The following is an 11,867-nucleotide window of genomic DNA, read 5'->3' as shown; positions in this document are numbered from 1 at the left end:
AGAAGTATTTGCACATCTACAATTGTTTGAGAGGAAACAAGCATCTTCCTCTCTTCATTCATCCCCTTGAAGAACCAACTCTTCTATTTTGCATCCATGATGTTGCTGCACTGAGCCCCAAGGGTGAGCCTGGATGAGGCATCACCACCACTCCACTTACACCCAGAGGTGTAGTTAATTGTGCAGTTGCAAAATGGCCATTTTCCTTGGGCAAAGGAAACTCCAAGGTCCACAGAATGAGCTATTGCAGGGGTTTATGGCCTACCCTTACTAGAGTGTTCCTGTTGTGCAAGAACCAACAGAAATCATCACTAAATTTAACCATTGGCAAGAATTGCACGGGTTGAAACTGCTAAATCTCATCCTTTTGGCCACTGAAATGCTCTCCCTCGGCCACTGTGCCTGTGCAAGGTTTTGCAATGCTACAAACAAACAAATCTACAAAGAAACCTTCTGTAACAGGAGCAGAGTCCTATGGGCCTGTACCTCCTACCAGCTTGGTGCAGTCTCAGTTTTGCTTTTGTCAGTGGAAATTCCCCATCACCAGCTTGTGTGGCAGACAGAACTTACCTGCTTTTGGAACACCTCCCTTTCCTTTGGGACCAGTTATAGGCTGTCAGCCTTGAACTTATCACAGACCATGTGTAACTGCACCTACCACTTGTTCAAAGGTCTCAGTGTGCACCCATAAATAGCCCAAGCACAACAGACCTCTTGAAAGGCTAAGGCCATCCAAGGCCTCCCCTTGGCACAGCCATACCTTCCCCACCAGCCTCTCCAGCGTAGTTGGTGCATTGTGTTAAGTCCCTGACCATCACTAAACTGCCAAATTGGGCTTCAATGAGAAAGCAATTTTCCCACCTTTCTCTGCTTCTTCTTTTCTGCTTGCTGACATACAGCTTTCAGATCTATTGTGACTGACCAAACCAAACCAAATGGCATCATCCAAGGGATGGATCTTCACTCACAGACACAGTTCCTTTCCAGGGACTTTGGAGGGGGCACTTAGGGGGAAGGTTGTTTTACTTTTTCCTGGTTGTTTCTCCTGGAAAACATCCGGGAGACAGATGGAGATCATTTCTGTTTCACATGCACAAGATGTCACTGACCTTTTGGGTGAGAGTCTCTGAAGGTCCCAGGGCTCCGGGCAGGTTCCAGACCCTCCCATCAGTCAGGGAGTGACCTCAGGCTGGAGTCACCTTTATTTTTCACTGTCCTGGGAGGCAGGACAGGTTTTCATCGCAGACCAGCTGCCTGCAAACAGTTTGCTTCACTTGAAACAGGTCTTTAAGGGGAATTTCCAAAGTGATGGAGCAAGGCACAGTTCCTGGTGTTTATCAGGACATCACCACGCCTGACTTTTTGCTCCAGTGCCCCCGTTTCATCAATCTGACTTTCCCAGGTTTGGAAGTGTCTACACTCTCCTGAGTGATTAGCTGGGCCACCGTTAGCCCAAGTGCTGGTCTAGCTTGGTGAGTCTGGTAGATTTTGGCCCATTTCACAGAGCCCAGGAGTGCCTCTGTGACCAAAGTCCCCCTTGTAAGGTTTTTGTATCAGTCCTTCACAAAAACATGGTTCTGACTCTGTCCTCCAAGCCGGATCTACCCCCATTTCCCCATTTTGCAACCCTGCAGAGGCTTTGTTGCACATTATGTCTTGTCTTGGCCCACCACCTTCCCACACTCAGGTTATTTTATTTCTGCTTCTGAATTCAGTTGCATTTTTGCATGGCCACTGTCTCTTGCTTTACATACATTTGGGGACGTGTGGTACTCTCTGAAATGGAAAGTTCTCTTTTCTCCTCCCTGTGTGAGCCACAGAGCTGTGCTGACAGGGCTCCAGTGACTGACCAGCTTCTCCCCAGTGTCTGCTTCCTGGACCAAAACTCTGCTGCAGCCCATGATTTAAGCACCTTGGCACATTCCTCTGCCTCTCACAGCATCTCTGGCTTCCCATTAAACACAGGGATATCATTTCTGGCTCAGGAAGTCTCTGCACCGCAGGCCACCGGGACCTGGGAGACTGGCCTGGGGAGTTTGCATTGCATGCTCTGTTTGTCTGCTCCTCCCAGGGCATCTCCTGCTGCTCTCCAGGACAGCAGGACCTTTTTTTCTTACCCAGCTCAGGTTTTATAAAAAACTCTCCTTTCATGTTTCCCCTGGTCTCAATCTGGTCATCCCATAACTGAAAAATCTATTAATAGGTCAATGTCCAATTTCCCCTGGTTGGATATCTTGTTATTCAACCAAAATGATCCCAATCCTTCAGCTGAATTCTCTTTGTCCCCCACTTTGTTGCACACCGCTGACCAGCTTTAATTTGATGGTTGATTCCAGTCATACAGTCAGCCCAAATAATTCAATCTCTTTTCCTGAAGGCAAGTGCTCACTAATATAAGAGCTGACCCCATCAAGTTGACTCCTAGGCCCCTATTTCAGAGCCATTCCCTTACGCCGTGGTTATGGGCTGAGTCAGATAAACCTCCCAAAATGTATTCTCCTCAAACACCGTGGCTTTTGCACTGATTCAGCTGGGACAAACAGTCTGATTCCTTCCTCCTGCAGACTGGGAATGGTGGTGAGTGCTGGTGGTAGGCGTTGTGCTGGCTAGCTCTTGTTTGCAGCAGGAGGCTGTTTTTTTCCTGCGGTGACCTGCAAGCCTTTTATTTCCTTTTCTGACTGATTTTCTCAGTTTCTTAACTCTTTGCTGTGGTTAATCTTTGCTTGTAAATGGGTCAAAGCTTTTGTTGTGCCTCTTATTTTCTGGAAAACATTATTTTTCCATGATAGTCATGCTGCTGATCACCTCTTTGATCCGTCCTGCCCTTTTAAACTGGGAATCTTCCAGGAGAATTTCGCACTCTCTCTGGACACTGAAGCCTTTTATCCTTGTCTGCAGGTGACCTCTTATAAACCTCTCTTAGAAGTTCCAGATGTTGAACTCCTTTTGCAAAGTCTCCAGCTGTCTCGGCTCATGTTTTGCATCTTTGGTAATTTTCAATTTCCGTTCCCACTTGGTTCCAAAGGAATCCCAGAATTAGGACTTCTCCTCCTAGAAGCTGAGTCTCTCCCCGGACATTCTTTCCATAATTTGAAGATTTGCAGGTTGTTCCAGAGAGGACGAAGCTGGCAGAGACACTCCAGAAATACTCCAGGTGTTCCACAAGGAGGTGCTCCAGAAATGCTGACCCCTTGCTCCCCACCCCCTATGTTCCTTATGGAAATCATGCAAAGCCCTGCTTTCCTGCCCATAGGAGGAATCAGTTGGAGGCAACTCTTTTCTTCCAGAGTTCAAGCTCCCTTTGAGTCACTACTCCCCCAGGAGGTCTCCATGTGCTTTATTTCAGGATTAGGGCTCCTTCTACTATTTGGGCTATGCCTCTACTTTTCCGGATGCTTTCTCTAGGACCAGTCCAGTCCGGAGGAGAGGAATTTCATGCTGATGGTGCTTGTTTCTCTCTGCTGCCTAGCAAGACAGCCTATAGCTCCATCTTAGATGTCCCACATGGATGCCTGACCTGGAGCAACCAATGCATCCTTGATGGCCAACTACTGCTGGCACATGCTGGCACTGAGCAGAGTTTCCCTCGCAGTCTGTGGTCCCCCTTCCCAAGGGAGCTGCCCTATATAGTCCAACCTTACCCAAAGCAATGGCCTGAAGCTGTCTCAGGGGAGGTTCAGGTTGGATCTCAGGAAAAGGTTCTTCCCCTGGAGGGTGGTTGGGCACTGACCGGGCTCCCCAGGGCCGTGGTCACAGCACCAAGGCTGACAGAGCTCAAGAGGTGTTCGGACAACACTCTTGGGCACATGGTGGGACTGCTGGGGTATCCTATGCGGGGCCAGGAGACGGTTCCTTCCAACTCAGGATGTTCTGTGCTTCCATGAACCAATGTGTCAGTCTGCTTTCCTCACCAGCAGCAGATTCTCCCAACTGCCTCTGTAGCAGCCCGAAAGCCTCTCCTTCTGACCTCCACCCCTACAACCTATAGGAATGCGGCACCCATGTGTGTTGCTCATGTTTAGCCCCCAGTTTAGCTGCACGGGCAGCGTGGAAATGCCATCAGGCCAACAGGGAGAGAGCTGTACAAGCCCGCAGTGCCGCTTGCTGCCTGCCAAGCAGGAGCCTCAAACACCTCATCAGAGCCTTCGCTGCTCCTAAAACCTCATTCGCACTTTACATATGGGCAGTGCGGTTCAAGCAGCCCCCCCGCATACAAAAATCACGAGTTACCCTCCTGGCCAGATTACCTGTAAAGCACCATCGTTAGCAAGTAATAATGTGAGGTTCCCGTCTCTGTTTTGGCAGCCGGGGGCGTGTTTTCTGTTTATTGGGGTAATTCTCTCGCGCCTTTCCGCCCCCCTCCGCCAGCTGCTGTGGGATCCCGCGGTGCGGGGGTCACGCAGCTCAAGGACGGAGGGGAGCAAAACCGAACCAAATGAAAGGCAAGCGCGGTCAGGGCTGGCGGCGTGGGATAAACACATCGCTATGGATCGCCTCAGCTGACACTTCCCGCCGGGAATACCGGAGAGAACCCGGCAGCCCGGCTCTGCTGGGGGATGGTGGTGGTGGTGTCCTCTCCCCCCGCACCGCACGTGGGGCCGGGGCCGCTGCTCTCTCCGCACACGCCGCACACCCCGCACGTTGCAGGGCCACACATGCCGCGCCGGCGTGCGGGCACGGCACGGCACACACGCGGGGACACGCGGGGACACACGCGGGGACACGCACCCGCACACACAGCGCCGCTGCACGGGGCGCGGGGAAGAGCATCCCATTCCCTCGGGTAGCGGCACCCCCTCCTCCCGCTGGCGGGGGGGTCCTGGCAGGCTGCCCGGCCCAAGGGGAGGGGGATTTCGAGGCTGCCCGAGCCGGGGGGTGCCCGGTGCCGCCGCGTGCCAGCGCCCGCTGCGGCGGGGGGGCGGCGGCGGGGCAGGGCCGCCCGGTGCCGCCGGCGGCAGTGATGTGGCAGCAGGTCGCGTCACGTTGCCGGCCCTGTGCTCGTACCAGTGTGAGACGGGATTAGGGAGGCGGCTGTCGGTGCCGCCGCCGCCGGCGGGGAGCGGGGGCTGCGCGGGCGCGCCCGGCGCGCAGGGACGAGGGAGGGCGGGGGGAACAGCGGTGGGGGGGGTTCTGCCGGCCCGCCCCGTCCCGGGGCTGCCGCGGGCCGGTCACGCTGCACCGGCGGCAAATCCTGCCAGTGTCACCCTCTGCACGGGTGCGGGCTGCCCGAGGGCAGAGTCAGCAGCAGATATGTTTGTATTGCAGATATACGTGTTTTTATGTATATAGGGCTCTATACGCGAGTCCGCTTGTATATAAGGAGCGCTTTTGCCGCGGTCTGGCGTTGCAGGCGGGCCCGGCTCCCGTCCAAAGGTCGGGCGGGGGAGCCGCCGGGATCACCGCGGGGCGAGAGCTGCGCCCCGCGCAAAAAACCACGCGTGTCCGTGCCCACGCATCCTTAAATCTATATACAACGTATGGCGAACGCGACCCCCTAATCGCCCCCTCCGCAAGAGAGGGGCTCGATTATTCCCCGTTCTTCCATCCTTCCACGCCTCCCCTCCGGGCATGTTTTCCACGGGCGGGTCTCCTCCTCAGCCACAAATAAAAAATAATAATAATAAAAAACAGAAAAGTAAATTTATTTAAAAAATAATATTAGAAAAATAATAACATTTTAAAGATATAATAAAACCACGACGAGAGCGACAGCAGCCGCGGCAGTAACGCTGACGATGACAGCGGCAGTGACACACGGAGGGGGGAAGCCGCTGTCTCGCAGGGCGGCCCCGGGACCCCCCCCCCCGCCCGGTTCTCCCCCGCCCCGTCCCCTCCCCGGTCCCGCCCCCGCCCGCGCCGCACGTGAGCCGGGTGCGGGGCTGGCTGGCGGCGCGCGTGCCCCGCGGGCAGGCGCGGCGGCGGCGGCGGGAGCTGCGGGCGTGTGCGCGGCGAGCGGGAGCGAAGGCGGGCGAGGGGGGGAGCGGCGGTGGCACTTGGAAGAAGGGGAGGGTGGGGGGAGGTTGGGGTTGGTGGTGGTGGGGGGGGAGAGGACGAGCCGCCGCACACTTTTGGCCACTTGCACGGGAGAGGGGGGACGGAGGCTGCATGTGCGCAGCGTCGCTTGCGGATCTCCCGAGACTGATCTCAGCATCCCGCAGGCTCAGTCAAAAGCAGCGACGAAACATCAGCCGCTGCCAGACATGGATGAAGGAATCTCCCGCTTGCCGGAGAGGCAGCTACTGGAGCACAGGGATTTTATAGGGTAAGGCGGCAGGGCATTATCTCTGTCTCGTGTCTCTACGGCGTTTTCGTCTTCTTGGGAAAGTGCAGCGGAGCGCCGGGAGCGGCGCCGGCTCCCCGGCGGGGCGCGGGGCTCGCCGCCTCCCTCCGCGGGCGGACCCGGGCGATCCTTCGCCCAGCCCTTCGGGCAGAGCGCTCGGCGCCCGTGTGCCCATCGAGGAGGTGCCAGGCAAGCTCCCGCTGCATTTGCCAATGCCGAATCTTTGTGTTTTTCTCCAGGTTGGACTACCCTGCCCTGTATATGTGCAAACCCAAAAGAGGCGTGAAGAGGGACGACAGCAAGGTAAGAGTAAGTTTTCTGGGGCTGTTCTCGCTTAAGCGCTTAATTTGGGGTTCGCTGAATTTTACGGCTCAGGTTCACTCCCAAGAGCATCCCCGGGGGGGGGGCTGCGCCTTTAACTTGCACCCTGAATTGCAAGCGGGTTTACGAGCGAGCTGGCACGGCGGGGAAAGCGGTGCCTTGGCGATAATTTGCGCGGCATGTGGTCCGCATGACATTTGTTTTGGTTTTGATCGGCGTTCCGAGGGACTCAGCCTAACGCTCGGCTTTTCCGGGTCTTGCTAATTAGGAAACGTACAAACTGCCACACAGACTGATAGAAAAGAAGAGGCGAGACAGGATTAACGAATGCATTGCCCAGCTGAAGGATTTGCTGCCCGAGCATCTCAAACTGACGGTAAGGTGCAGGGGGGCGTATATGTACACGCAGATGCCGGCGCCGGCAGCCTGCCCGCTGCGTAGCCCCCGGGACTCCAGGCTGCCAGCCCGCTGTCTGCCCGCCGTCCCGGCCCTAATGCCCCTCGGGGACCGGCTTCCCCGAAGTTAGCGGAGGCGGCGTTTGGCGGTAGCCAAAGCGTGCCGGGAGGTAGCCAAACCGCCCCCTTCCCTCGCCTTTGCAGACGCTGGGACACCTGGAGAAAGCAGTGGTGCTGGAACTGACTTTGAAACACTTGAAAGCGCTCACAGCCTTAACGGAGCAGCAGCACCAGAAGATCATTGCTTTGCAGAATGGTAAGCGGGGCCCGGGGGGCGCAGCAGGGGCCGGCGAGGGGGGGTTTTGGGGGGGCGCGGAGCGGGGCACCCCAAGCCGGAGCCGCGGGCAAACGCTGTCCCCGCTCGGTCCCCCCCCGCAGGAGAGCGGTCCATGAAGTCTCCGGTGCAGGCCGACCTGGACGCCTTCCACTCGGGCTTTCAGACGTGCGCCAAGGAAGTGCTGCAGTACCTCTCCCGCTTCGAGAGCTGGACCCCCCGCGAGCAGCGATGCGCCCAGCTGCTCGGCCACCTGCACTCCATCTCCTCGCAGTTCCTCCCCGGCCCCCAGCTCCTCTCCCCGCCGCCGGGCCCCCTCAGCAAGGGATCCTCCTCCTCTTCCTCCCCGTCCGCCCCCCCCTGCGCGCCGGGCCACAAGCCGGAGGGCCAGGCTAACTGCGTGCCCGTCATCCAGCGGACTCACGCCGCCGAGCTCAGCGCCGAGACCGACACGGACACGGACAGCGGCTATGGCGGGGAGGGCGAGGCGCGCCCCGAGCGCGGCCCCGCGGCGGCGGCGGCTGGCGGGGCGCTGCCTGCCCTGGCCATCAAGCAGGAGCCGTCGGGGGACGAGGTGCCCCCCGCGCCCAAGCGGCGGAAGCTGGACCGAGGCCCGAGCCCCCTGCCCGGCCCGCCGGGGCTGGCGGCGAGGGGCGCAGAGGCGGCGGCGGCGGCCGCGCTGGTGAGACCCGACGCCGCCCTGCTGGGCTCGCTGATGGCCCTGGGCGCGGGAGGCGGCGGGGCCCCCTTCGGACAGCCGGCGGCCGCCCCTTTCTGCCTGCCCTTCTACTTCATCTCGCCTTCCGCCGCCGCCGCCTACATGCAGCCCTTCCTGGATAAAAGCAGCCTGGAGAAGTATCTCTACCCCGCCGCCCCCATCCCGCTGCTTTACCCGGGCATCCCTGCCCAGGCGGCCGCCGCCGCGGCCGCCGCCGCCGCCTCCTTCCCCTGCCTGTCCTCGGTGCTCGGCCCCGCCGAGAAGGCGGCTGCGGCCGCCGCCGCCGGCCTGCCCCCGGCGCCCCACCTCCCGCACCCCTTCGCTGCTGCCGCCGCCGCCGAGCCCGGCGAGGAGCCCGAGCCCGCGGCCGCCGAGGAGTCCGCTGCCGAGGGCCCGTGAGACGCCCCCGGGGGCTCCCCGCCGCCGCCGCCCTCCCCTCGGACCGAGGGGTCGCCGGGCCGGCACCTGCACCCCCCGGTTTGCCGCGGAGGGCAGGGGTCGCCGGGCTGCCGGGACCCGGCCCCCGCCAGAGGACCGTCGAGGATAAAATTTGCTACTCAGTATTTTTTTAATGTTTGGCTTTATAAATGCGTAAATAAGGAAAAAAAAAAAAGAAGAAGGAAGAGGACATAGTAAGGATACTTTTTTTTTTCTCTATATAGAGTAACTTAAATGTGGCACCTTATTTGGAATGGGTTTATACAGTGTGTCCATAAGTCCCACTTGGGAAACTTGCACTTGTTGTCCGGGAGACCTGGGTGGGTTCAGGGTGAGGGCAGGGGGCGAGGCGAGGGAAGAAGGACAGACCCCAACACCTGTGCTAGCACTTTATCGAGGACCGGAGCGTGGAGGGATGCACCCTGAGCCCAAACCTGCAGTGCCTTGAGCACCCGGGGATGCCGCTGGCTCCAGCGAGTTTTGGGTGTGCAAGGGAAGGAGGGTCAGACCCATTACATAACCTTGTGTTTATTTCATTATTTTTTTTTGGCTAAGGTATACAGGTGTGGCAAGTGCATTTGTTCTCACCCCGTCTTTATTTAATTCAGTATGTTCCCGAGAGATTTCCCCCCCCCGAACCTTGCTGTATAAAATGAATGTTACTGCACTGAACTACAAAAAGAACCCCCATTCCCTCCCGCAAGAAACCACAGAGCAACTCATCAGCCTGAACTCATTTCATCCTAAATTCCCAGTGACACAAACTGGAGGCCTGTGCAATCAGGAACAATTAAACCAGCTGGGGTAAGTTTCCCATATGGGTTCTCCCCTCATCCCATGCTCAAAATACTGCGATTTCCCTTTCTGGAGACAAACCAGACGCCAGATAATCACACAGATAAGTCTTTTATAATAAGGCTTAAACCAAGACCTTGCCTAGATATTTTTAGTTTGTTGCCAAGGTAGCACTGTGAGAAATCTCACTTGAATGTTATGTAAGAGGTGAGACACCACAGCCTGGCGAGGAGTGTGTGTGTGTCCGGGGTCCGTCAGTCCGTTTGGTGCATCTGCTGCTGCTGTTGCTACTGTTTTGCCTCAAACGCTGTGTTTAAACAACGTTAAAAACAAAAAAATCTTACTAGCCTACAGAGTGGCTGTATGTAAATAGTTGTTAATACATCCAATTAATGATGTCTGACATGCTATTTTTGTAGGGAGAAAAAAAAATATGTGTTAATGATATTTTGAGTTAAATATCTTTTGGGAGGATTTGCTGAAAAAGTTGCACTTTTGTTACAATGCTTATGCTTGATACAAGCTTATGCTGTCTTAAATTATTAAAAAAAAATAAAACCTGTCTGCAAGAAACCAGCTGTTTTAGAACAGTTTAGTATGTGATATATTAGAAATCAATCTTTATATTCAGTATTTTCCAGCACTCCATGAATTCTATTATCTAAATATTTCCACACTATTTTGTGATTAAAAAAAATTCTTACTAAGGAATAAAAACTTTAATACACAAAATGGGGTTGTCTACTAATTAAAAAATTAATGTTAATACATAATAATGGGTGCATTGAGCTTCAAACTGTATGACTGTGTGGCTGACGATAATTTAATTCACATTTTTAATCTGGGTTCAAATTTGCTTGGTTTCCTTTAACTCTTTAGCAAACTCTGGTTTAAGATGTGCATGTTTTACAAAGCAAAGTGTAAAGCATGTGTGTAGAACACAATGTGCTTCTTCCTGACTTCTACTTTTTTCCTCTTTCTTTTTGCAAAATATTGATCTTTGAAATTAACACTTTACAGCCCTGGAGCTGCATGGGAGCTCTCTTTGCTCACAAGGAGCAAACTTTCCAATTTGCCTGACAACCTAATGACGTATCATAATCTCTGCAGGAATGAATGATGGATGTCCCAGCTTGGAAATACTCCATGAAAACTGAACAGTTTGCAGAGGGGGGAGAGCAGTAGGGGGAATAGAGTGGTGGAAGCAGGCAAGTAATCAGCATGGAAATGCAGCACCCTAAAGATTTCTGCAGATTTAATATTTGAGCCGTAGATCACCTTTTCTTGCAACAAATTCTTGCAGAGAAATGAAATTAAGGAACCCCTCAGACAGTAGCCAGTGTTTACATAAGAGGGAGATGAAGGAAGCATTCCGTGCTCCCTCTGCTGGTTCTCCAGTACCGCTGACTCTACGCTGACAAGGAACGAAGTTGGAATGGAGTAAAAAAAAAACTTCCCAAGACTCGTGTTAATTCCAGCAATCCTTTAAAATATAGGAGGAATTATAAACTGGATGAAAAATAAGCGGGCCTTTTACACTACTTGAGTAGGATTGATAAGAAATATGGAATTCCAGTCTTCACATGGAAGCTGTAGTAAATACAATTCCTATTAGAGATATAGGCAGGCTTTCTGTACAAACACCTAAACGTAGGCCAGGCTTTACATATCTTTTAAATTTCCAGCCTCTGGGACTATGAATCAGTTTAGGTTTCACTGGGCTATAAACCTAACTCCTTAAGGGGTTTTATCAATTTCAGTATTTACCATGTACAATAACAGGAAGGCTTGTTTTTATTAGCCCTTGAATCAAATGTGCCAAATGACTTCACGCCAAGTTGCAGCATCAGTGGAGTCTATTAAATTTTATGACATAAAACATAAAGACAAAATATGTGCGTTCTGATAATCCCAGAGCCTTACAAAAGCAAACACAGAAGAAAAAGGGTTGTAATTGAGGCTGATAACCCACTGATGCTGGAGGCAAAAGGCAAGTGACAGGAAGGACCCTAGTGTCAACCTTAATTATTAAAATTCAGGCTTCCTCAGATCCATTTGGAGCCCAAATCAATTTGTATGTTTTGTTGAAAAAAAAATAAATCCTAGAAACACTGGAAAAGAGCCTCACAGCTTTAAATATACATTTACTTATGGGAGTGCTAAGAGTGCAGGACTGGGTGCTACATTTATTGTATACACTGGAGTCCATACTCTCTTGTCCCATAAACCACAAGATAAGGGATGCAAGCTAAATGTCTTATGCAATAAACTTTGAAAACATCTTATTATCCAGTATATTGTATATATGACAGGTTCCATTAGAGTGTTTGAGATTGTTAACTCAATGGAAGGTAATATCATGTAGTTCCCACTGAAGGACATGGAATTTTTACATTTGGAAGGGTTACAGTTACGGAACTCAGCTATTAGCTCTGTTTAAGAAAAGCCTGACCTACCAGTTAAACCATGTGAGTCCTATCCTGGAGCGTAATGGGGCCTTGGAGTAGGTCCTAAGCCTGTGTTTTGGGGCTTGTTTAATTTTCACCCCTAGTCAGGGCAGACTCTCTGACATCCAGCAAGCCTGGG

At 53.6% G+C, this 11,867-nt stretch overlaps 1 protein-coding gene across 2 annotated transcripts; it reads left to right on the top strand.

Annotated features, from left to right (window-relative positions):
* Nucleotides 1–5,919: 5,919 nt before the first annotated feature.
* Nucleotides 5,920–10,013, top strand: BHLHE41 (basic helix-loop-helix family member e41). Of its 2 annotated transcripts, none has more exons than XM_027660864.1 (6): nucleotides 5,920–5,941; nucleotides 6,159–6,262; nucleotides 6,520–6,583; nucleotides 6,870–6,977; nucleotides 7,201–7,312; nucleotides 7,435–10,013. In XM_027660864.1, exons 2-6 carry the CDS (start codon nucleotides 6,201–6,203, stop codon nucleotides 8,445–8,447), a joined length of 1,359 nt encoding a protein of 452 aa, XP_027516665.1. In that variant the 5' UTR covers nucleotides 5,920–5,941; nucleotides 6,159–6,200; the 3' UTR covers nucleotides 8,448–10,013. The 2 variants fall into 2 exon arrangements, with proteins under 2 accessions (XP_027516665.1, XP_027516664.1); XM_027660863.1 differs by having other exon boundaries at nucleotides 5,925–5,964.
* The last annotated feature ends 1,854 nt before the right edge of the window (nucleotides 10,014–11,867 follow it).

This window comes from Corapipo altera, unplaced genomic scaffold, assembly GCF_003945725.1.
Source record: "Corapipo altera isolate COAL_440 unplaced genomic scaffold, ASM394572v1 239, whole genome shotgun sequence".
In the NCBI taxonomy this organism is placed as follows: domain Eukaryota; kingdom Metazoa; phylum Chordata; class Aves; order Passeriformes; family Pipridae; genus Corapipo; species Corapipo altera.
The sequence above is the reverse complement of the archived record's forward strand: the minus strand, read 5'-3'. Positions and strand labels throughout refer to the sequence as shown.